General features: G+C 49.6%; 1 protein-coding gene across 1 annotated transcript in view; it reads left to right on the top strand.

The window, feature by feature from the left end:
* TBC1D5 (TBC1 domain family member 5) overlaps window positions 1-18119 on the top strand; it is a 430335-nt gene extending 412216 nt beyond the window's left edge. The window contains exons 21-23 of the mRNA XM_069475443.1: window positions 7944-8023; window positions 8826-8975; window positions 14166-18119. Coding sequence (XP_069331544.1) covers window positions 7944-8023; window positions 8826-8975; window positions 14166-14459 — 524 coding nt within the window. The 3' untranslated portion in view covers window positions 14460-18119. The remainder of the gene's footprint in view (window positions 1-7943; window positions 8024-8825; window positions 8976-14165) is intronic.
* Window positions 18120-26380: the final 8261 nt, after the last annotated feature.

The following is a 26380-nucleotide window of genomic DNA, read 5'->3' as shown; positions in this document are numbered from 1 at the left end:
TCATCTTACAGTCTGTTTTGCATATAGGTGGCTTCCCGTTGCTGGCTGTCCTCACTTAGGTCAGTTCCACCTCAGAATAAAGGGTGCCGCATCTCAAGGCAGTCGAGTCAGTGCCAAGATCCTATCCTGTTCCTCTTGAGATCTCCAGTCCCTCCATCAGGGATCAGGCATCTCTGGTCCCTGCCATACTGTGGGACTCTGTAGTCTGAAAGATTGGAAATCTCATCCTAGCTCCACCACTTTCCAGCTGTGAAACCTCAAATAACAGACCTGCCATTTCTGGGCCTGACTCCCTTTTCTGTAACAGGATGATGATTCTCAGCTAGATGGTTGTTGAGCTAGTCAGTGAGGTAATGTGGCCAACAGAGAGATGAAAGCTGCTGAGTCGTGAGTGCCTGGAGTGGGCTAGGTGCTATGTTAAGCGCGCAACTTGTGCTGTCTCCCTTCTCTTCGCAGAAATCCTGTGAGGATGCTGTTGTTAGCCTCGAGTGCAAGGAGAAGGGGATTCAATAACTTGCCCAGTCCCGCCTGCGTTATAGGGAGACATCATTTCCACTTTTGCCCCCTTTCCACTAATGATGAGGCCTCCATTACTTTCTCCATCAGCCATTTAAAACATTTAGTTGAAAACACTTTTATTCTAGCATTGAAAAAAATAAAGTTTTTACAAAATTAAAGAAGTATAAAAGTTTGTGTGCCATTTCCATTGCCCTTAGAGATCTATTTTTGTGGCACTGACATTTCATTAAAAATAGTGGAGTGACCATGGAATTGTTATGTGAATGAGATTTTTGTGTGTATTTCCACAGAAGTGGTTAGTTATGTGACATTTTCCCCGTTAGTTTCATTGCTCCAACATTCATAATATATAATACTTAAATATGAGAAGATTATAAAGAGCAAAATATTCCTTCTACATAGAAACAAAAGGAAAGAACCTTTAATAGCCAAATTTATTTTACCTTTGGCCATAAGGAGAATTGTGCATTATGTTGGAAATTTAAACATTTCACATTTCTGCCTTTATATTTTAAGTTATAGAAAGACATTATTATGCTTTTCTGTTTTTACATGCTGATGCAAGTAGCTTAAAACAGGAGATTTGTTACTAGGAGGTTATATGTTAGTAGAATGTTTATAAATGTTACCTTAAATCAATATATAGTGGGACTGGTTAGGGAAAGGATTTGCATAGTCAGTTAGGTGCATATATAGTTAGGATTATGTCTTCTTGTGTGCTCCCTTTATCATTGTAAAATGACCATCTCTGTCTTTCTTTACCATTGTTGATTTAAAGTCAGTTTTATCTGATATGAGAATGGCTATACCTGGTCTCTTTTGGTTTCCATTTGCATGGAATATTTTTTTCCATCCTTTCACATTGAGCCTGTGTGTATGCTTATGGTTAGATGTGTGTCCTGGAGACAGCAGACAGTTGGGTTGTGTTTTCTCATCCATTCATCCAGGCTATGTCTTTTGAGTGATGCATTCAAACTGTTAACATTAAGAGATAGAATTGATATGTGGGATGCTGTTCCATTCATCATGTTGGGTAGTACCTTATTGCTTTGTTTCCCTTCTTATGCTATTGTTTTATGAGTTGTAAGCTTTAGCTTTTTTTGGTGGTTTTACACTGGTGGATATCTATTGTGCTGACTCTCGGATAATGCAATTCTGAGTGTTTCCTCCAGGGTAGGTCTGTTCATGACAAATTCCCTTAGTATTTGCTTGTCTGGAAAAGACTTAATTTCTCCATCAATTATGAAACTTAGTTTTGCAGGATACAAAATTCTAGGCTGGCAATTGTTCTTTAAGGTTGAATATAGGGCCCCATTCCCTTCTGGCTTGTAAGGTTTCCATTGAGAAATCTGCTGTTAGCCTGATGGGTTTTCCTTTGCAGGTCAGTTGTGGCTTATGCCTAACTGCTTGTAGAATTTTCTCCTTAATTTTGACTTTAGCCATGTTGATTATTATGTGTCTTGGAGATGTCCTATTTGCTATGAATCTCCCCAGAGTTCGATGACCACCTTGTATCTGGATCTCTGGCGATACTGGGGATATTTTCATCAATAATTTCCTCAAATAGATTTTCCATGCTTTTAGCTCTTTCTTCTTCTCCTTCAGGGATACCTATAATTCATATGTTAGTTCACATCACATAGTCCCATATCTCTCTAAGTGATTGTTCTACCTTTTTTGTTTTCTTCTCTGCCTTTTTAAACAACTAGGTTAGCCCGAGAGCATTGTCTTTAAGTTCTGAGATTCTTTCTTCTCCTTGGTTTAGTCTGTTGCTGGTGCTGTCTGCTGTGAAATTCCCTAAGTGACTCCTTCATTTCTTTGAATTCTATGTTGTCTAGCTCTTTAATGACTTTTCATTATTTTCTTGAAATATTTTTCTGGCTTCTTTCTGTTGGTTTTCAACTTTCTCTTCAATTCTATTCATCTTTTTTGCTATCCATATTCTGAATTTCATTGCTGTCATTTAGACAATTTCCTCGTTGTTGGGGTTTGCTACTGTGGCTCCATTTTGATCCCTTGGGGATATTGATTTGTTTTGATTTTTCATGTTGCCAGGGTTCCTTTGCTGGTTTCTCATCTCAGGGCTAATATGTTTGCAGAGCACCTGTTCTTTGCTGGGAACTCTCCTTCTTAATTAGAAGAAGGGGAGGTCGCTAACTGGTGCTCTTTTTTCCCCACTCTGGAATGTTGACGTGGCAGGGGAAGGGCGTGTACACAGAAGCCTGTAATGCAGCTGTTCTGATTTGCTCTATTTGCCTGCGATTGCTATTTTCAAGCCTGTGTGTGCTGCATGCTGTGTGTGCTGGATGTTGAGTTGTTCACCAGACAGTTGTAGGATGTTTGAGTTGGGAGCTGGGCAAGACCCTCTTCACTGAGGGTGGTGTTGTGGGGCTTGCTCTGCCCGGGGTCTCCCCACAGAGGTGACAGTGGCAGCTGTATGAGGCTATCCAGGCATTGGTCATGAGTTCCCAGGCTATGGGTATTTCCTCAAACCAGGTCCCAGTGTACTGGTGGCTTGAGGCGGTGGGGGGGTCCCTGGCAGGGTGTTGGACTTTGGAGCAGTTCGCTGGTTCTGCAGCAGTGGTGGAGGATCCAGAGTGGGATCTTGGAGACCAGATGCAGTGCTGGAATCTAGGGTGGTGTTGTGGGCCTAGTAGGAGCTCTGGAGTCACTGAGGTGGAGCCTCAGGCTCCAGTGTGTGGGCCTCAGAGCTGAGACTGGGTAGGAGCCAGAAGTAGGGCTTCTGAGCAGGGCCTCAGAGCCAGAAGCAGGGCCGTGCAGGTGGTGGGGCTGATCTGACCTGCAGAGTAGGTCAGGGCTGAGCAGGCTGCAGACAACTGGGACCTAGAGGGTGGAGTCGGGGCCAAGCATGTGGTGAGCTGTTCCACAGGCTTCGGGACCGCACGGAAGCCAAGTCACATGGGCAGACGTCCTTTCCAGTGGCCCAGGGACTGTGGAGTTCTCCCCACTGCCCCCGGGGCCCACCAAAGCGGTTGCCCGCAGCCTCCTGGGTCGGATCCTGTAGCACCCCAGTTAATTCCCATGCTCAGATCCTGTTGCAGGGGTGCTTGGCTTCCAGTCACCCAGTATAGCTTAGAAGAGCCTCTGGTTGGTCCACTCCCTCCCCAGCCTGGTGGGGGCAATGTGAAGGCCACAGCCACAAAGCTGAGTCCCGTGCCAACCTGGTGCCAAGTACCCAAGAGCTCAGGATGGCTTTAGCTGCTGCCCAATCCCCACTGCACCTGTTTTCTGGTGCAATGAGTCTGCACAGACTCAAAGCAGATCCCCAGTCTGTGGCAGCAGAATGAGCCCTCACACGACTCGGCCACAGTGCCTGCAGGGCGAACACGGTGCCCCAGCACTCTATCCTGCTAATCTTCTCTGCGTGTGCTTTGATATTACAAAATGGATCGCCCCATCACCTTTTTTTTTTTCATACTGAGAGTCTTGCACTGTTTCTCTGTGGTTTCACAGTTCTCCGTCCGAGAATAGCTGTATGTAGGTAGGCACCTGCTTCCTATTTACTCTTCTTTCCTTGGGAGCTGTAGGTTCACACGCTGCTTCTAATCCACCTTTTTTTTTTTTTTTTTTTTTCTGTATAATTTTTATCCTGTGTAACAGTTTGGCTGCTGTACGGGGTCGAATATTGTCTCTCAAACATTCATAACCACCTGGAACCTGTGAATGTGACCCTATTTGGAAATAGGATCTTTATAGATATAATTGAGCGAAGATAAGATCATACTGGATCAGGGTGAACCAAAGGTCAGAGAGATGTATCTACAAGGCAAGAAATGCCAAGGATTATTGACAACCGCCAGCAGCTAGGTAGAGTCAAGGAAGAATTCTTCCCTGGAACCTTTAGAAGGAACATGGCCCTGCCAACACCTTGACTTTGGACTTCTAGCCTCCAGAACTGTAAGAGAATAAATTTCTGGTGCTGTAAGTCACCCAGTCCGTGGTACTTTGTTACAGCAGCCCTAGGAAACTAATACAGCTGCTAATAACATAAACCTAAGGGGGGGAAAGGAGAATAAATAAATTAGATTATTGTTTTTCACAAGAAAAGAAGCCCAGAGGTAGACAGTCTAAGCAGATACGCTGGCTGCATCATGTGCCTCAGGCTATTTCTTTTAAGCTACCATTTTCATCACAGCTCTTGCCGTTACCACCACTTTCCTTCTCAACTTACCCCTGTAAGCACCACCATCCCACTCTTGAGTAGATGGATTTGTGGCAGGCTCACAGCAAAACAAGGCATCCAAGAGAGGATGGCTAGGACTTCCTGGTTCACAATATTTTCAGGCAGTGTGGCCAGTATTATTTTGTAAGATTTAGTGTAGATACTGATACGTCTATATTGGGATAGTAAATCTATGTCCCTAAACTCGGGTGTGCTAAAATCTTGCTCTGAAGTTCCATAGTTCCGTTCCCACCAATGGCAGTCAAAGGACTTAAACTTGCCAATTAAAGGCAACTCAGTCTCTCATAGGTTAACCATTTCATCTGAGCAAATGCTCATACTTAGTTTCTCTACTGTCTCTTCTCCCTGCCAAGATGGTGCCAGGGTTCTGGGATGGGCTCACATGTCTCTTTGTTTGAAGAACGGCCTCTGAGTGCCATCCAGGTCCTTGTTGGTCTCTGAGGGGAGCTTTGTTCCTGCACATTTCTGGGTCTCGGTTGCCACTGGAGCCACTGGCTGCCCAGGTGAGCCTATATTCTATGACCCTAAAGGCCGCTGGTCTTTGTTGCTGCCATTACCAGGCAATTTTGCCAGATCTTTTTGCTTTAGGGTGTGTTCCACCACAGACTATCAAAGGGGCAGGCAGGAGACCTCACGTTTGGTTTCTGTAGACTTATCCTTTGTGCTGGACCCCTGCGTTGTGGGTATGGCCTCCAGGGGCCAACTTCCCATTAGATCCTTGGACTTAAAAAGCCACCTGTGCTTCCTCTAGATGTCCTGGTGCTTCAGCCTCCACTGGCTGAGCTTCCTCTTGGGGCCTAGGAGCAGTCCTCATGGTGGCCCTTGCTTACCCAGAAGGAGCTGGGAAACCTGAGCCCACCCTGCAGCTCAGCAGGGACAGAACCCACTGCCCTGTCAAACCACCCAGTACTATGTGCCACGCTGTCTTAGCCAGCCCTCAGAACCTCACAGCTCCTCCTGAAAAGCCACAGCAGCCTCAGTCCTCTAAACAGTGCTCCCCAACCTTTCTGGCACCAGGGATCGATTTCATGGAAGACAGTTTTTCCACGGATGGGGCAGGGAGGTGGAGCTCAGACGGTGATGTGAGTGATGGGGAGCAGCTGCAAATACAGACGAAGCTTCGCTCCCTCACCTGCCACTCACCTCCTGCTATACGGCACCCCCCAACCCAGTTCCTAAGTTTCATGGACAATTTTTCCATGGCTGGCGGGGGGAGTGGGACAGCGGGGCTCTTCGGCCCAGTCCCTAACAGGCTACAGACCAGTAGTGGTCCACTGCCCAGGGGTTGGGGACCGCAGCTCTAAAAGACCCACAAAACTGCTTCTTGTCAGTTTTCTGCAGTTGGTTGTTGTTAATGTCTTGTTGAGTGGATTCTATTTTGTTTTTTTATTCAGAGAGAACAAATTGTTACAGGCTTTTAAGGAAACCAAAAACATTTGCTCTCTAATTATATTTATTATTCTATTCCCATTCAACTTGCTTTCTTGTTTTGGAACAGCCTTTCTATCAGCCAAAACTCCAGTCAAGTTTTCCTAATAAATAAAAGCTGCTGTTTTTCTGCTGTGGTGTGTGAGAGGACTTGTCAGCATGGTTCTTACTGAAGATTCTAATAAATTGTCAGGCTGGAAGCATGTTGATGGTATCAGTCTTTGCCTTGCCCCTTACTGGAAATAGTTTTTGGACATATTTAAAATAGCAGTGTTTTGAAATGCAAGTTCCAAGAGTGTTTTTCATGTTTGTTCCTTCGGTCCATCAGTAAATACTTAACCATGTACCTGTAATGCACCAGGCATTATTCTAAGGACTGGAAATACAGCCCTGAGCAAGAATGTCTTGGAGCTTATACTCTGTTAGGGGAGGATGGACAACAAAAAGCCAGCAAATACATGTGATGACATCAGACAGTGGCGGGTGCTTATAAATGCAGTGACACAGATGAAGTGGTAGAGACTAGAGAGTGACTTGGGGGCTACGTTAGGTTGGGTGGGCAGGAAGACCACTCTGAGGGGACAACACTGGACAGAAAGGCAGACAGTGAGGAGGAGCAGTCTGCTTAGCCCTGGCGACAGCCTCCGGGCCGAGGGGCGTGAGTGTGCCGGCCCTGCCTCGGCCAGCGCCATGCCGAGCGAGCGAGCGAGGAGTGATCCACTGGCCCTGCCAGCCGTAGGGGCCAAGCACGGGACTCGGGAGTTCAGGCAGAGACTGGGACAGCTTTGTTGGGTGAATGACTGAGAATATAGCATGTAAGACATTACAAATAGGGCATCTTTAAGGCCACAAAAAATAAGAAAGCTGTTAAGGAGGGTGAACATTCTTATTGTAGTGATTCTCAAATCGGTGCACCTATCAGTATCTTTTTAACTGTGTTTTAGTTGTGCCCTCCCCCATCAACACATGATCCTTATGGCCCCAGGCTCCTACTGCTCCCCCTGAGCTCTCCTGAGAATCCCCCTTCAGTCCCTGACGGGGCTGTGTGCATCCCACAGGCGTGTGGAGGTCGGGGCGCTAAGGACACCTGCGTGTTTAACATCCCAGTGGACACCCCAGGTGGTCAGCAGCTGGCTTGGCGGGTCCGTCAGGTCAGGTCTGGAGAAAAGACTTCTCCTGTGGCGGCTACGTCTCCTGGAGGACACAGAGAAACGCCTCTGTGAGGACGCTGGGTTAAGTCCTGCTGGTCCCTAGGCATTGTCATCTGACAGCAACCTGTAGTGCCATCACTACAGCCTCTTATCTTTACTATTACATTGAAATAGCAACATGCTTTGCTGTTATAGACCCTTAAAGACAGTTTGTTAATTTCAGTCACCTGGAAAGAACTGGTCTTGAGAGAGAGGTGAGTTACCACCGCTCAACTATGAGGCATGTAGTCCTATACTTTTCAGCCAGGTTGAAAAGCTTCTTCACAGAGACTGGATGAATGGTCCAGGCTGTCGGCCACATCGCATGTCACAAGAGGTGCCTGGTCTCTCGCTGGAGGGAAGACAGCTCTGTCACTATGAGAGCACACGCGTGTGGCGTTGGAGGGACGGCTGTGCACCGCAGGCCCCGTGCTGCCCTCTGTACTCAACCCGGCAGCCCCCACCCGCAGTCTGCAGAGTGTCCTTGGTGGGAATAGTTGCTAGGAAATTTGGCTGAAAATTCCCAAGCTTGTCTGAAGTTATGGTGTGACAGCAGGTAAGTTATACTCATTAGTTATAAAATGCCGTTCTTCTATTTTCAGTAAATATTCAAGATGTGATATTACAAGAAAATCTGGAAAAAGAAGATCAAATTCTGGTTTCCCTGGCAGGATTAAAACAGGTACGTGCGTTGCTCTGACAAGTCTTCTGTGTGTCTGCTGCTGTGGGGAGGGCACCCCAGGGCATGGAGTACCGTGACGTTCCAGCCAGTGTCCCCCTGGCCCTTCAGTCCTTCCCAGAAGGAGCCCCTTCTGAATCTCCACCTCCTTATGCCCCTGTTCTTTCTAGTGATTATGTCTGCTTAGCTTGTTGCCCACACTGGTTTTCCATTTCCTCTTACCAAACGCATTCTGTTTGTTCCTCACGCAAAGCTGGTGTGCCGTAAATCAGCATCATGTTCAGTCAGCTGTAAATTCATGGAGGTCCTTGGAACACAAGTCATAATCAATACCTACAGCAGACTTCAGACCCTCAAGGGCCACATTTACCCAAGCTTTCAAGATCTAAATGGGACATAAATGCCAATGAAAAAGAGTGTTGTGTTCCTAAATGCCTACCTACGTTGTGAACAGCCAGCGGTGGTAGAGGCACTTTAGTGACCAAGGTGTGCAGTGGAGCTGAGTGTGCAGGCAAATGGTGCTTCCTGCTTTAAGACAATTGCCAAGGACGTGACCCTCATGTCTTACCCTGTGAGAACCTGGTCATTAACGCCCTGACATTTTCCTTGGTCATTGCTAAGTCAGCAGCTTTGATAAAGTTGGATTTTTTCCCGTTATTTCTTTCATAATGGTGTAAAATGTTAACATCCATGCTATAAAAAAAAATAGTTGATAACAAGCCTAGTTAAAGCGTATGAGAGATTTACCTAGCCTTTAAAAACAAACTCATTCATCTTTTTCATTTATTTTCTTATTTGAAAATAGATCAAAGACATTCTAAAAGGTTCCCTGCGTTTTAACCAGAGCCAGCTAGAGGCTGAGGAGAATGAGCAGATCACCATCGCGGACAACCACTACTGCTCCAGCGGCCAGGGCCAGGGCCAGAGCGACCAGATGCCCGGGGCCACCAAGCAGGTAGAGGAGCTCTGAGGAACATGTTACGTTAATTCAAAGGGAGCACATCCATATAAGTTCTTCAGAGTTATGAATAACAAAAACCCTACCAAAGTTATTTCAGATTGTGTGTGAAGTTCAACTGAAATACCACAAGTAGCCTGAGGCAGGAGTGCTGTGTGTAGCTGTGCAGGTTATGCACTCTGGTGCGGGAGGGGGTGCCATTCACAGTGACAACGAGGAGAAGGGCATCTCCTAGAGCTGTGCAGTGCAGGGCCGACAGAGGCAGAAACGCCCATGCAGCAGCGTTCGCCTGAGCCTCCTGCCGCTGCCATTGCCTGGGGGACGCCCGACCTCTGCCGTAGCTGTTGGCCAGTGGCCTCCAGCCGGCACCTCCATTCCAGTGTTCCTAGTGCTGTCTTGAGTGCATCTCACGTGGCTGGAACATGTTTGGCCAAGATTACTTTCTTGCTTTCGTGGGAAAGGGCTTCTCATTAATGTCCACCTCTAAGGCAGGGGTCAGCAAACTTTCTGTAAAAAGTCATAAATATTTTAGGATCTGCAAGCCACATGTGGTCATCTCTAGCATATACTTTTTTCTTTATGTTTTGTTTTTGTTTTTTATATAACCTTTTAAAAATGTATAAGCCATTCTCAGCTTGAGGGCCACACGAAAGCAGGCCACAAGCCAGATTTGGCCATGGTTTGCTGACCCACGCTCCCAGTGTGTATAATTTATTCTAACATAGAATCACATGATTTCACAGCTGAGGGTCTCTTAGAGCTTCCTCACATGCTCAGTCCTGCCTGCCCCTTTTACCAGTGAGAAACCAAAAGCCAGAAAGGCTCACTTGGCGGGGGAACCCGCTGGCCGGCATTGTGCGTGCAGAACCCCCGCCCCTACCTGGCAAGCTCCGCCTCCTGCCTCAGCAGGCATTATCTGATAAGACTAAAAGGTTGTTCATTTCCCATTTAGATTTTAAGTTCCAAGTAGTATTTTTTAAAAATCAGCTTATAAAATTTCATTGTGAAAAATGAACATTAGCAAAATCTTATCTAAGTCACTTTCTCAAGAACTAGCATTCATATGCTTGAAAATTATTTTTTGTTTGATTTTAAAACAGCAAAATGACATTCGAATGGGAATTTTTTTCAGTTTTAAGGGCACTCTTCAAGAAGAGAGAACTTTGTGGTTAACTTTTAAAGCTGTATGAAATTTTCGTGGAGCTCTTTGACTCTGCGTTTTCAGCCATATGAATGCAACATTGACTTTGCCACTTTAGTGTCATTGGTTTCTCCAAATTCTCCTCCCTGCATAGATGTTTTATTTTTTAAAAATCGTTTATTCAAAAATTTTTGAGCATAGGCCCACCCACCAACCATTTTTAATTGACAATTTTATTTGAAACTTCAGCATGATTTTTTAGTTGAATGTGTAAAAATACTGCAGAAAAAGACTTTTCAAAAACACTAATGAATTTGCTAAATTTAAAACTTATTGATTATACTTTGCAATCATCTCTAACCCTTCCCTGCCATGGCCCCTTCCCTGTGGGTGTTAGCAGTTTATAAAAAACCAGTACTCCTCAAAAAGGTTTTACTGAGGAAGGGAGAAATAGGGAAGCTATGCTCTCCTCTCTCCTTCAGGGGAGAAAAGGCAAGAGAAATCCCGGATGCAGGCAAGCAGGTCAGACAGACGAGTCCAGCGTGTGGTGCCTCCCGCTGCAAAGCCCAAGGATCTGGGCTATGCTGATAAGGGGCCGAGGGTCTACCAGGCAGGAAGCCTTGACCACCTTCTTCCTGTAGGAAGCTGTGTTCCGAGCCGCGGGGGGCTGCCATCCAGCTTGGAGCCGGCTGAGTTTTCCATCTCACTATCTGTGGGAAGAGAGGGCAGAGGGGACGCTGGCTGTGGACAGGCTACATGCAACCCAAGTGTGCCAAGTGGGAGTTCTGAAGGCTTCCAAATGTTTTGAGGACCTGCTGTGCCAGAAACTGTGTATCAAGGCTATGGGATGAGCTCCTGCCTTCGTGAGTGTCCAGCTATGGGGGACAGGGGCTGGGGGAGCAGTGCTCGCTAGGCAGGCTCTTGAGACATTTTCTTGAGATGTAGGCACCACATGTTGGGCCTGTGACAGATTGTGCCTTAGCTCATTCTTAACCTAGGGATGGGTTGTCTTTGCTTCCTTGGTTAATCACTAACGTCTGTCTAAAGGATAGTGCAGAAGGACCAGGCTCCCTGCCCCGGGGCAGATGGCCTATGGCCCTCCTGCAGTGCCCTTCCCCCTCAGGAACCAGGAAGGTTCTTCCTCTGTGGAAATGCACATGCCCCGCTCCCCGCTGTGAGGTTGGTGGTGACAGGGCTGGTATTGTTCTTTCAGTTTGATTTACACATTTTATCTCCCTCTCTAAAAACAGCAGAGTTGTGCAACTGTATTCTGTGGGGTGAAGAGAGCCACACTCCCTACCTTCTTTCCCCGAGTCTGTCCTTTGGGAAGCTTTTGATGAACTCACTCAAATCCACTGCAGTAAAGGGCAGGACTTTGTTAACCAACCCATCACATGCCTTTCTGGCACTTGGGTCCCATGTTTTTATCTGTATATTGTCTAATATGATCGCTACTAGCCATGTGTATTTATTTAAAATTAAATTTAAATTTATTATAAGTCAGTAGAATTACAAGTTAAAAATTCACTTCCTCAGTCACACCAGCCACTGTTCAAGTGTTCAGCACACACATGGGGCCAGGAGGCCACGCTGCTGGACAGCACAGATGAGACTATTTCCATCGTCAGAGAAAGCTCCTTTGAGCGGCGCTGCTCTGCGGTGGACTCGCCTGCTTCCCCCATGACCCTGAACTCAAGCTAGGAAAGGAGGCAGGTGGGAGGGGGGCAGGCAGGGGGGAGGGGCATATATTGTGGTGGTCCTGGCCAGCTTTAGACAAGCCTAACAGGTTAAAAACATTTCTAATTGTGCCAGACATGCCTATAGCTGGCAAAAAGAAAGGATTGACTTAGGCATTTACAAAACGTCTGTAAATGATATAAATTGCAGGTAGTGGTTAAGGCTGCTATGGAAATCCATAAAGAAGCCATCTCTGTGTCTAGAAAAAAATTCCAGATGGGTATGCAGATAGCAGTGTCTTTGAAATTATTTTGTGACATTGGCCAAGCCACTAGGCCTCCTACCTGGGCTTCCTTTTTTGACTTATAATGTGAAGGGACAAGGAAGGGGTTGATAAAGAAGGCAGTTGTGAAGGCCCTGTCAGCTCTGACGTGCTCCGTCTACACCAGTCTATGACCCTTATCTGGGAACTGGGGGAATCATGCCAGATAAGCAGAGTCATGGTAGGGACCATCCTTACTTGTAGTCACAGGCTTGGAAAAGTGTTTCTCCTCTTCAAGTCTGGCTGACATCTTCACTGTTATCTAAAGGAGAGTAAGTGATTATGATTTTTCTGTAGTAGCAGCACCACTCTAAAAATAGGGCTCACTCTATGTGCCCTTTTATTTTCAACTAAGATAAGCTCTACTGAGTACATTCCAGCCCTGCGTTGTTGCGAGAGATCAAGGTGTTCACGGTTCACGATGCACATGAACAAAGTGTCCACGTTCTGGAAGTAGGAGGTCAAACCTGAGGGCCCGCTTGCTTCCCCAGCAGCCCTCGGTGCTTACGTGTGTGGAGCTGCGGGGAGAAGACTCCCCAAGGCGGCCTGCTCTGACCGGGGGCACCTGACACAGGGACAGTAACGGAAATGCGGTTTCATCTCTTTCCCTCCGACTCAGAGAAAAGACAGTCGCCCTCTACCAAACAGCTCTAGTGCCATCGCAGTCACGTCCCCTTCTATCAGAGTGCCATGTGCTGTGTATTTTTATCATTTTTGTAAGAATTAAGGTGTTCATACAATGTAAGCAGCTTTAGAACTTGAGGTGAAGCACCTCCCGCACTGTGAAAGGCGAATTCCGTTTCTGTTCTCCAGCTGAGTATCCTAAAGGTTGATGAATCGCCAGCGGTGGAAGGTCGGAGATGGGAGGCACGTGTGCCGTTATTGAGCTACTCGCCCTGCCCCCGCCATGTCACTCAGGGGATGTGAGATTGCGAGAGGGGCCTGGCAGTCAGGGCTGGAGGCCAGAGCCCCTCAGGAGTGCTGCTGACTCTCTTTCCGGCTCTGCCTAGGCCATGCCAGTCTGGAGGCCCAAGGACTCAGGGGCACTTCCAGCCAAGGGGCTCCATACCTCCCGTTAGACTTGAGGCCCCTGCACTATTCCCCCCAACGCCGAGGGGAGGGCAGCAGGGTTGAGGAAGCAGAGGAGGGTTCTTTCTGCCAGGCCAGCAGTGGACATCCTTGGCCAAACTATAACTTCGCTACCCCAAAACCTTCACCTGTGTTCGTGGATGTTAACTTCTTTAAGTTAAAAAATAAAAAGCCACTCATAATTGTTTAGAAAGAAAGGAAAATAATTGTAGACTAAAGCAATTCTGTCTCTATACTTTTTGCCATTATACTTTGCAGTTGCCATTCTTGGTTTTCATATTTGTAGAACCTACTGGTTACCAGCATTGCCCCTACTGGTTACCACCTTACATTGTATGACCCCCACGTGCCTACCCGAGACGAGCTAGCTATGGGATATGTAGGAGAAGAAACACACCAGGCCTCCTGAAGGCCATCCTTTGTGCAGAGTAATAAAATCACTCCAGATCTTGCAGCTCTTATTAGGGAGCCAGTCTTGTACGATTCGTATCCACGCGTGTCATGTCACTGCACTGTGACGGCACACCCGCTGGGAGGCACGGTCCTTACCCCATTTCATTTAATTGAGAGAATGAAAGCTCAAGGCAGATGAGTGATTTGCACGGCAGAGTCCCACATGAGCCTGGTGCAGATTCTGCCTGCAGCCTGCTGGCTCCTGCTCTCCGTGGCAGCACAGATGCTGCCTCTTCCTGTGGTTTATGAAGCAGGAGGTTTACTTTGTCCCCCTGGGAAACCAGCATTCAGCTTCAGGAGTGCCCAGAAAGACGCTGCTGGCCCTGTGCCACTGGTAAGTGCCTGGGCCTCGGGACAGCAGGCCCGAACACTGCGCCTTTCCAAGCTAGAGCACGGGGAGAGGTGGCCTCGCTGTCCAGGAGTATTCCCAGCCTCACAGGGGCCTCCACTCAGTTCTTCGCCAGTTTCTTCTTCACCCACCTGTACTTCTGACTGTATTTCACAGGCCTCTTCAGAGACGCCAGCGTGCGCAGATAAAGGGAGTTCAGACGACTTCATCCTGATTTCCAAAGAAGATGATGGGGGCAGTGCCAGAGGGCCCTTCTCGGGCCAGGCCCAACCTCTTCGCACCCTCAGAAGCATGTCTGCGAAATGCCAGGCCCCCGCCTGCTCCCCCCTGGTGTTCTCAGACCCACTGATGGGCCCAGCCTCAGCTTCCTCCAGCAACCCCAGCTCCAGCCCTGACGACGACAGCAGCAAGGACTCTGGTTTCACTATCGTGAGTCCCCTGGACATCTGACCGCCGTGCCCTGGTCCTGCCTTACAGGGATCCAGCCACCCCCTCAGTGGCCCAAGGCCAGGCTGAGGCTTCCCCAGTGGAGACCCCTCTGAAACCGATGCTTCTTCCCAGCATGCATTTGGCATTGGTACAGCCCATTGGAACCCTTTAGAGAGAAGCAGAAACGGCCACAAAGCACAGACTTACCTTCTCCAAAATGCAGACAGGGCTCTCCAGGCCCTTACCTAACCCTCACCCACCCTTGCTCTGAGTGAGAGCTGGATTAAGTACCCAGTATCACACTCACAATCAGAGAGACCAAGCAATTAGAATTACTTCTCTTCTGTCCCCTTCTCTCTGACTAAGAAGGTATGGCAACTCCATTGATTATATTAATATTTAGAAAAAGGAGGAAGAATTCATTTCAAATCTTCCCTCCCTTGAAGCATTAGGCATAGGAAAATCGGTTGATATCAAGAAGCTTCCTCTGTGGAATCTGTGTCTCAACCTGCCTGATTCCTACGCTGGGGAGCCATATAGCAGAGCCAAATGCAATAGAGGGAACTAGAACCAGTGGATTCTAGGGCTGGAAAAAACCATTACTGACCTCTCAAAGTTATAGTAATCTTTAGGAACAGACTAACTTAGGAATCATATTTAGGTGGGATATGGTGTTAGATCTTTTTTTGATTTGTTGAAGAATACATTCCCAGTCCTCAGGCTGAATTGACTTTGGCCGTCACTGTCCCTCCTTAGACAATTGTATTTCACTGTTAGAATCTTTACAGCCGGAAAACATGGTCACTTTAAGGAAGTCTTTGCTGCACTGATTTCAAAAGTTGTAAGAGAGTATTACTATCCTTGAACTGGAACATGTGACCCTGACTTAATGGGATAAATATCTTTCAGATAGTAAATTTTCTGGTTCAGTTTCTCTAGGTTCAGTGCTGTACATACCTATCAACTGAGGAGTAAAGGGAAAACCCAAGCTCATTCCCATCCAGAGTCAGAATCCCACCCTGGCCTTAAGGTAGCAGGAACAGGGAATTAGACCCGGAGTCCTTCTGTGGGAACAAGGCTTCCTAGACAACATTCCAGATGCCAGGAGGATGCAGGGTTTGTACCCAGCCCCTTCCCTTGCTGGAAGCCTGTGCTCAGCTCTGCACTCCGTGTCCAGGGCAGCACTGCCAGGACCAGGTCTGACGGGCCGGTGCCTCCCTGGGCTTCTGCGCAGATTGGAGACTCGCCCCCTTGACAGTTGGAAGCTTGGGAAGCCATGGTGGGCACAGAGCATCACATGAACTGTTTCTGTCCCTAAAGGAGGAGCTCCCTGGAAAGGACGCTTTGCCCACCTCTGCCTGAGCAGCAGTAAGACAGGAATGGGTGGGCACTGCAGGTAGACGCGGTGCCTGCTTCTCCTCCAGGCAGAGCAGCCCTAGCTGGGAACAGCTGGCTCTTTGAGCCTCTGCTCAGGGGACAGCCAGGCCTCTGGCAGTGGAAGCTCCATAGTAACAAATGAGAGCTAAGTGTGAGGGAATCGACGCCATTTACGTCCTTCCCACTGCTAACCGTGTGTCTCTACAGACAAATGGGATAATGACATGATTTCCCTCTCACTGTCCAAGAAAATGGTGATGACTCTCGAGTCAGCTACTACAGAGAGGGTTCTAATTAGCTCTGCAATTTGTTCCTAAGCTCTAGCAGGGAAATCTCCTCCAGGTAACGGGGTTGTCTGGCCTTCCGTGATTGGGCAACTCAGCAGGCGCACTAATTAGCTCCCTGGCTCCTGACTGAGTTGTCCTCTCAGCACCTCTAAGTTGCTGCCAAGTATATGACCGTGTGACAACACTTTGTGAGCTCCAGGGTCCCCAGACAGTGAGTGGCCTTAGAACTGTGCAGGGGTTGCCATTGGCTACCCTCTCACAGAGGACTTGGCTCAGGAAGGTGTTGGTGTTTTCTGGTCTAAGGTAAGATGTGTGGAGCTGTCCCCTCTAGAACAGAGGCTGGAAAGGACCACGGAACTGCCACTTCTGGCAGCTGGGCACTGTTGTCTGCGCCCCTCTAGCATCTCCTCTGCCCTGAAAGGTAGAGTGATGATCGCTGAGTGTCCCTGGCCACACAGGAGTCACTGGGCACCCACCATGCCAGTAAGGCTCTTGGCTGGCCCCCTACAGGGGCTGGGTGTTTAATGGCCACTGAACACTCCCGGCCCTGCCCACGCCAGGGCAGGTCCTCTCCATCCTGTGCTGCCGTGTTGGTGCCACGTGCGGACCAGCGGGCTCACTCAGAGGTGTTGTTTCTGTGGCCCCGACAAGCGCACGCCCTCCTTGGCGGGGGTGGGGGGAGACCCCCAAGGGCAGTGGACACAGGCAGTTCCCACAGGTTCACACTCAGAGAATCGTATTACTGTCCTGTCTTTTCTAAGTGACTTTTTTTATTTTTCATAGTTGAACATTGTTTGCATTTTTATTAGTTACAGTGCTATTAAAGAATATGTGTTTCTTTTTATTATTTTATCAAGTACTTATGTTTAATTGCACATTTAAAAAATCTTGAATATATGAAACCTCTTTGTTTTTCCTTAACAAATGTGGTAATCAGTGGAACCCCTCTTGAGTTTTATTAGCAGTTAAATACATTTTATATATGTAAAGCTTAGATTAATTCCCATTGTCAACTACTTTTTTAATACATGCTCCTGTGTGTTTCAAGCATTCCTCTCTGATCCTGTTGGAAATTGCAGTTCCAATGTATCTCTGTACATTACATAGGAGAGGTACAGACTAGAGAAAGGGAGTCATAATGACTTTGCCTTACGTTGTGTGTATGCCAAGGGGTCATATAGCACTTCAAACATGTAACTATACTGGATTATGCTTCCAAAGATGACCTCCTGCTAATGTTGAGTGGTGACTGCAGTCTGAAAAGAAATAATATCACTGCAGAATGAATGTGACTGTAAAAATAAACCAAGACCTCCCTGGGATTTGCCTTCCCTGCCCGTGACCGAGCTGAATCTGCTTCTGCTATCTGTCCTCGGGCAGCGCAGAGGAAGCTGCCGCGGGGTCTGGTTGCCTGCCCTTAACAGGAATGCTGCCTTTTCTTTGTCAGAATGCCGAACAAATACAAAACTCTGCGACAGTTACGCTGTCTCCTAATGATAACCTGCCATAGTTGATCCAAATTTATTATTTTCTCTTTATTGTATTGTTTTTTAAGAAACTGCCCCCAGGGTCCATTACAGGACAGGAGTGTGCGTGGAGGACCCGTGTCCCCACGAGCTGAGTGGCCGTCCTGAGGAGCCATGGCCAGTTCCATCCCTCCTCCCCTGCCCTGTGTGTCCAGGGCAGGTGCACTGGGAGCCGGGAGCAGGGAGAGGGGCCGGATGGACTGAGGCAGCGACTGGCAGGCCAGGCTTCCTTCTCAAAGGCCAGACCGCTGTCGCAGTGTTACTTTGAAAAGCTCTCTTTTTATAGTGTTGAGAAGAAATATAAAGTTCATCTAAACAGGCTTGAGACCACTTTGATGTAAAAGCTGTCATCATAATTTTTCTCACGATGGCACAATTGGTTTGACTGATGGAATACTCAGTTGTGCCATTTATATCCTATCGCTTTTTTCTCATCCATCTTCATGCTGTAACTCACATTGGTTTAAGAAATGATTTTTCCTTTTGGCAAAGTGATCCCATCCAATATGGTTATAATAAAAGACTAACGTGAAACTGAGACTGCAGCTTGACTTGTTCCAGGCCGGGGGTGAGGGCACCAGGTGCAGACCAGGCCCAGCCCGGAGGAGCCCCCTGCGGTGGATGGGCTGTGCCCCAGCCGGGACGGGCCGTGCAGCCTCAGCGCTGGGCCGGCCTCACTGCACCCTGCTCAGGTCCCAGGCCTGGCCCGGGGCTCACACCCAACCCTGTCACTCCCTTCCTCTCCAACGTGGGCAAGGTGCTTAACCTCTGGGGCCTCAGTTTCTTTACCTGCAAACTGAGGGTAATAGTAGTCACCTACTTCGTAGGGTGTGGCGAGGATTAAACAGGACAACACACTTACAGCACGGAGCCTGGCATACCATGGGATGCAGGGCAGTTTCAGAGGAAGTCATGCAGCCCACCCTTTCCATTGACAGCAGGACCTCAGAGGCGTCCCGAGGCCCGGGTCCCGCCCTGGGGCAGCTCTGCTCGGCCTGCTGGTCCCAGACACCATTTCGGGGGCAGCCCCAATGGCTTGCCACCCACCTTCCCACTCCGACAGCACCAGGTTTGCCCGGGTAGCCTCACTTAGCCAGCTAACATGGGGTTTAGGGAAAAGGCCACAAGGTGAGGATGGAGGAAAAGTAGGTACACTCTGTAAGTCTTATATGGCAAAGAAACCGGGACGGAGAAGGGGGCGCCTGTATAGCTTAGGCAGAGCTATGACGCCAACCCACCTGAATTTGCACCTGGGCCTCTCTAGCCTAGGTCTCTGTGCCAGGCCCAGCCAGCAAGTGGCTTCTCCTTCAGTGGGGCACAGCCCCTCCCCTCAGCTTCTGCTGTCAAAAGCTTGGAGGGCCGGTACCCTACTCAGCTGGCTCATGTGAGTGAGGGGGACACTTACTTCTGCAGACCAGTGACAGCCACATGCCCTGGCACCCCCTGGCCGCCAGGAGTGCCTCACTCGTGCCCCCCGGGACTGAGCATGTCAGCTGACACTGACACTTCCTCCTTGCCCTACCTGCCCCTCTGCCTGAGCCAGGGTTCCCGGGCCCGGGACCCTGCTCTGCTGCCAGGAAGTTCCAGGGACTTACATGTCCTGGAGCAGCTGTCACCCAAAAGCTGAGGAGTCAGTAACAGCCGGGCCCCTCGCCCACGGGTGGGACGCCCCTATGGTGAGTGTTGGTGGCTCCCCAGAGCCTCCCTGCAGGGTTAAGCTGCAGCTGCTGGCGGCCTGCCCACCCCGGGTCCTCTCAGGGTCTGCTTCTGGGGAACCCAAACTAAGACACCCTCCTTCCTGGGCGCCTGGCTCCCCCTGCCAAGGTGGGGGAAAGCGGGGGAGGCCACAGGTTGTTGGGCTGGGTCAGAGTCCTCACAGACGGGGTGCCGAGAGCCTTCTTCCCTCGCTTCTGGGGTTGGCAGAGGAGCAACTTCACACGCGCCTTCAAAGGGCCGCGAGCCCTGCGTGTGAGTCCCCGCTTCTAGACCCAGCCAATTGCCAACCCCACGAGTGAGCGTCACCCACGGCTGCCTGTGCCCCGCTGGAGGAGCTACGGACAGCTCCATTTTTATTTAGTAATCTGCCTCTGCCATGGCCAGCGTTCTCAGCCTTTTAAGGATGTGTTTGTGTCACCAGAAACTTCACTCTGAAAGGCACATCTGTTGTGGAAAGGGACGGCTCCCACAGAAAGGTGACGGGCCCTGGAAACACACAGGGATGACACGCTGACCCTGGGGCCACGCGACATCAGTCCAATTTTGCCTCCAGCAAACTCAGTTGAACACCCTTAAAGTGTGGGGCTGCGTGGGTGCTGGCGACACAAAATGCCCCTCAAGTAGCCAGGAAAGAGCAGAAGCAACATGTTTCTATATTAGGAACAAACACAGAAAACACTTGAATACCAGGGTAGCCCTGGGGAAGTCGTCCATCCAGCCTGGGAGGCTCCAGAGGCCTACAGGTGAGCTGTGCAGGGAAGCGCCACCCCCCCTCCAAGAGAGGCCAGGAGGCCACTTCCTGCCGTCAGCACCAGAGGAGTGTGGCCTCGCAGCGGCCGGCAGGACGCATTTTCCCACAGGCACGTGCTGTGACGGGGGCTGGCCCCTCACTGAGGACTGTCCAACCATTCGGCAATCACCAGCAATGCGTGCACAGGCCGTGTCAGCTGCAGGAGCCCCGGAAGGCCCCGAGTGCACGACATCATCCAGTGGCAGTTCTGGAAGCCGCTGGCAGCAGGAACCCCTCCCATGTCTCTCAGGCTCAGAGAAATGCAGGATACATTTGTTAACTGTATCTAATATTTAACAAAGTGTAACTACAGGGGCGAGGGGGCTGCAGTGGTTGTCACCTCCCCACAGGATGCCACCAAGGGAAGCATGGCCAGCAAAGGCCCTGCTGTGAAAAGGAGTTTGCCCTTCACCATCCTCCGACAGTGTGACAGGCCCTCAACACGGCATCCCCACCTGCTGCCTCAGCTCCTGCCCCTCGTCCTGCAGAAGCCAGAGGTCACGCCAGGCCCCCCGGCCCATACATGGCCTCCCCATCCTCTGCCCATCCACGGCTTGGTCATCCCCCTGGCTCATCACCCTGCAGAGGAGGCCTCGTCCCCATTTTTCAGGTCTGAGCAGTGGCCTTGTTCCCCTGACTTGGCAGCTCACCCCCGCTGGAAGCAGACCTGACCCGGAGCCCTCTCTCAGCCCGCAGCATGAAAGGGGCTCCCTGCAACCCGCCCCCACCCCTGGGCTGCGCTGCAGCCCCGCTGGCCTTCCCCATGCCCGAAGCTGCACACAGGTCCTTTCCTCTGCCCAGAGCACCTCTCCCCTTTCTCCAGCTGATTCCTGGTGAAGAAGGCCAGCTTCACGGGCCAGGCTCCTCCCGCCGTGGAACCGCTTCCCCAAGGTCCCACTGGTGCATTTCCCTTTGTGCCATAAAGCAGCCATTTGTTATGCTCATGAGTTATGCGGTTCAGGGATTCAGGCAGGGCACAGAAGGGATGATTTGTCACCGGTATCTCTGTCATCGGAGGCTTTGGGAGACTCAAAGACTGAGGACTATTTTGTCCACTATGATGACAGTGAGACCTTAGCTTGGGCTACCAGCCAACGCCTAATGCGACCTCTTCATGTACCTGCGCTTCCTCGCGGCCTGGCAGCTGGGTTCCAAGAATGAATGTCTGGAGGACCAGGTGGGTGGGAGCCAGGTGGGTGCCAGTTCACCTTTTATGACCTGGCCTCGGAAGTCACACAGCATCACTTCTGTCACATTCTATTTGTCAAGGTAGTCACAAGCCCACCCAGCTTCAAGGGGAGAGAAAATGGTCTCCACTTTTTGGTGGGGAGGACAGTGTCCCAGAAGCACACATGAGTCTGGAAGTTTGCTGTGGCCACTTGTGGAGAATAAAATCTGTCACACTCGTTCACTGTAGGCTACTCCAAGGCAGTCAGAACGAGCCCTCAGTCATCCTCTGGTAGACTAAGGCTGCTCCAGCCACACTGGGGAGCTTACAGGCGCCATCCAAACCCTATAGTACTTGGAGCTGATCCCTACTCTCCTCCAGGAAAATATGTGATGGTTTTAAAGCATACCCCAAAACTCTTTGACACTCCTCTCGAGAGCCCCTTGAATCTTGGCTCTGTGACCTCTCAAACAGCACGCTATGGAGGACAAGATGCAAGGACGGTCTCTGGGCCCTGCCTTCAGAAGACTAGCAACTTCTACTTCCTGTCTCTCGGTACATTCACTCTTGGAAGCCAGTCACCATGCTGCCCAAGCAGCTCTGTGGAGAGGAACCAACGGCCAGTAACAACCCAGAGCACCATACTGGAAGCCATACTCACTGGGCCTCATTGACACTGTGCAGAACAGGGACAAGGTATTCCCACCACTTCCCAGTGAGCAAACTAAATGATTGCTGGTTCTTTTAAGCTACTCACTTTTGGGAAGGGTCATTATGCAGCAGTGGATAATCTTCCCTGATGCCGTGACTGGCAGGACTCATCTCTGAACTCTCCCATCTTTAGACCACACATCTTTCCCAGGCCTTACCTCCCTACCTACCTACCTTCTGCTGAATGTTTTCATATCCAAGTCCAGAATTTGCATTTCCCTTCTGGAAAAGAGAGCCATTCATCCACCCATATTTAGCAAGCGCCTACTATGTGCCAGAAGCACTGTGCTGGGCTCTGGAGACATGCAGGGAACAAGATGGATAGGATTCCTGTCCTCAGGGAGCCATAAGTCCAATGGGGGAGGAAGGCAATGCCCGGCAAATGAATGAAAGATAATTTCAGATGAGAATGATGTGAGAGAGACTCCTCAGGAAGCCCAGATCCCCTTTCCCCTGAGTGGGGATGCTGCTGGACCACATTTCCTGGCCTCCCTTCCTGTGACGGAGCTCAGGCCACTGGAATATGAGTGACGACCCAGGAGCAGCGTGTTGAGGGGGGAGATGAGTAGACCATGTGAGGGCCCAAAATGGGGGTGGGGGCCGGGAAGATTCCTCTCTGCCCAGATTTTGAGGACGAGCCTGTCCCAGGGTTTTCCTAAGCCTCTTTGTCATTCTCTGCGTTCATTCCCGTAATCAGCACCCCTAGGGAAAGAGCCAGACCCAGCTCTGATCAAATCCCAAACTGCTTACAGATTGGGGGAAGATAGACGCCAGTGTCACTTTAAACCAACCCCAATTCATTCAGATCCCTGAGCCCTGCCTGCCTGACTCCACCCTCAAGACACCAGGGCTCCACGTAGGCCACTCTGGGCCAAAGCAGAGGGGACTTACAGCAAGACAGGTAAGCTCTGGGAGCCTCCGTTTCCTCATCTGTAATACGAGGGGGTGGAGGTGGGCAGATGCCAAGCTTGGCCACCTTGCAGGGGTGTTGCAAGTGGATCCAGTCCATTAAGCGCCAGGCTCTGTGCCCAGCTGTCACCTGCACTAACCCGTACTCTCCATCAGCCCGTGCAGTAGGTGATGGGGAGGGCACGAGCCCTGGGCTGACGTGGCCAGCGTGTGCAAGCAGCTGCCCGAACTCTGCCCCTCAGGACTGCTTCCAACCTCAGCAGCTGGATGGCAGGATTTGGGGTGGCCTCGAGCTCCTGGGGGTGGCAGGCTGTGCAAGATCCATCTCAGCAGCCTCTGCGTGTTTCCATCCACCACGGCCAGCACCAGCGCGGGGCCCAGACTCTCCGTGTAGCAAAACAGGCATGTTCCCGGACGATGCGTGTGATTCACCTAGTGCTGCGGCCGCCGTGCTTGGCAAGGGTGCTGCTGGGCTTCTCAGAATCCTGCACCTCAGAGGTTCAGAGAAAGTCTGTCCTGTCCGTTGCCTGCAGAAGCGTTAACCACAGAGTCTGCAGCACAGCACGGGCCCCAGGAGAGAGCTAGCTCAGCAGGGCCAGGCGGAGTTCACCCTTCCTGTCCCTGTCTGGGCTGCGCTGGGGATGGAAGCAGAGCACGAATGTTACATCCACCCCAGCGGCGTGGAGCGGGGCGGGCAGGCGGGAGCTGCTCCGTGCTGGAGTCAAACCAGCTGCCAGCTCGCTCCATTCCCTGGGCACCCGCCCTGCTGCACAGGTGGGGTGCGGTCCCCACTCACGCAGCAGCCGTGGGGAGCCCCCAGTCTCTCTGACACTCAGTTTTGCCATCTGCAAAATAAGGAGGCTGCCATACAGCAGGTGTTTTTTACACACTTTTTTGACCATAATCCACAGTAAGAAAAACATTTTACAATGTGCGAGTCAGGATTACGTTAGCCACTATATAACACACAGGCCCCCAACTATCAGCAGCTGCACACAAGAGAAGCCCATTTCTCACTCACGTCAGTATCGAGGGCAGCCTCCTGGTTTGTGGGTGGCTCTCCTCCACCCAGTGATTCAGGGACTCAGCCACTTGAGGCTCCACCATCCTTTAGAATGTGCCCACCAATGTCAGAGCCACCTTGTCTCAGAAGTAAAGCGTCATTTTCAAGCACATTCCATTGGCAAAAGCAAGTCAGCCAGGAGCCCACCTAGACACAAGGGTAGCCCCTCCCTAGGGACACACTTGTGCTATGGGAGGGGACACAGATTTGTCAGCGAGTCAGTCAGCTGCCTCTGCCACATCCTGAACCCCAGACACACACGTCCCTGAGATGGACCATTCCCCACACTGTATGCAATACCTGCTGATTTTGATACCTTCTACCTTATTTTATTTTATATTTTATTTTATCTTAATAATGCTGGGTATGACCAACTAAATTCATCTCATGACCCACTAATGGGTCAATGCCTATAGTTAAAAATTCAGATGATTCCTTAAAGGAGCGGCCATAATATTGTCCAACTCTGTAGAGTATTCAGAGTTCAGAGGACACAGGTGCTGAGGAACTTTTTCAGCCAAGGAGAGCTGCCTGAAGCCATAGCTGTCACTCAGAGGAAGCAGCAATGCAGGAAAAGTGGGTTTTAACCCAGAATAGGTTTAGGATATCCTCCTAATCCACCCAAAGAAGCGAGGCCTGCTCAGATGTCCAGGGGCAGAAGGAGTCCTGGAGGCCCAGGTGGGCAGTTTCCGAGACAAATCACAAAGTTCGGACGAGGGACATGCTGGCTCAAATCCCCCTTCTGAGAGGGATTCTGCTTTTCCCGGAATGCAGCCAACTTTGCACAAACTCTGGCCAGGTGGCAATAATAATGCACCAGAATGTTGGAGAAGGAGCTGGCATCTTGGCTGGCATCACCTGCTGTGAAAGACCCTCTGTGTTCTCGAGGTGACCCTTTCTCTGCCCTGCTCCCCATCTCCCCCAGGAAAGATCTTGGATGCCCCATTCTCGCTGCCGATGTCCTCTGAGCCCTGGCAGGTCTGCAAAACACTTTCTCTCAGAAACACCGGGAAATAGCCCCATAACTTCTGGGACTCAGTTCATGCTGTATGGCCCAAAATGAAATCGGGGACACTGGCCCCCTTTTTGTGAAAAGACAAATCAGACTTCAATGTGTAACCCAGATTTTCCTGCATAGATCTGATTTCAAAATTTCCAACTAATTTTGGTCCATGCACCACAATTTATGCAACTGTCTCCTATTACAAACCTAGAGCGAGGAGCCTCTCCATGGAAAAGGTGTGTGGTGGGAGGAATGAGTGATTGGGCAGCAAGTGGATCTGGGTTCAAGAAGGGCCCCTGCCCCACACAAGCTGTGTGTCCTTGAGCAACTTGCACGAGCTCTCTGATCCTCCGCTCTCTTACCTGTAATTGGAATGCATTGCCTGCTTTCAGCACATGTGTGAGAAGCAGATGAGCTAAAGTGAATAAGTTTACAGGGCCTGGCTCACGGTGAGTGTCCAGTAGATGGTGGTGTGTCCCAACCCCACCACCATGAGGAAGGGCCACAGTATGGTATTCTGTCTCCAGGTATTCCTAGTTGGTACCATCCAAGAAGAAGGATACAGGTACATCCTACGGCTTAATACACTGGTCATGGACACACACCTCTGGGTCCACATACACAGACTCAACAAATATTTATTAAGCATTTCAGACACGGTTGTAGGCACTGAGGAAGCAGTAGTAAAAAAAGAAAATCCAGATATGTCCTTATGGAGTTGACAGTCTAATGTCACCCTCCCCACCCCAGCCTCCTCTGGTCTCACAGCTATTGTAGATCTGGGGCATTGGTTTGAGTACATAAAAGAGTTCAGAAGAATCATGATGAATAATAATTATTTTTATAATTATAGTAATAATAAAAAGAAAGGAGAACTGGGGAAAATTATTTTATGGGCCACAAAGGTATATTAAATTATATGGCAATATTATACATAAATGGAAAACTTACAATTGGAAGGGAAGGATGGTAGATATAATTCAGAACACAAGATAATCCAGAAATTGTTATTATTGGCTTTCTTATATAGGCTTTTAACAAATTAATTTAACTTTTTCTTTTGCAAATAATTGTAGATACATATAGAAGTTGCAAAAATAGTGTGCAGAGAATTCCTATGTACCCTTCACCCAGCTTCCTCCATTGCTAATGTCTTACTTGGCCACAGTACAGTGATGAAGACCAGGAAACAGACATCGCTTAGCGGCTACTTTTTTTTTTTTTTTTTTTTTTTTTTTTTGAGACAGAGTCTTGCTTTGTTGCCTGGGCTAGAGTGAGTGCTGTGGCGTCAGCCTAGCTCACAGCAACCTCAAACTCCTGGGCTCAAGCGATCCTCCTGCCTCAGCCTCCTGAGTAGCTGGGACTACAGGCATGTGCCACCATGCCCAGCTA

Source organism: Eulemur rufifrons, chromosome 7 (assembly GCF_041146395.1).
Source record: "Eulemur rufifrons isolate Redbay chromosome 7, OSU_ERuf_1, whole genome shotgun sequence".
Taxonomy (NCBI): Eukaryota; Metazoa; Chordata; class Mammalia; order Primates; family Lemuridae; genus Eulemur; species Eulemur rufifrons.
Note: the sequence above shows the minus strand (reverse complement) of the source record. Positions and strands in the feature narration are given on the sequence as shown.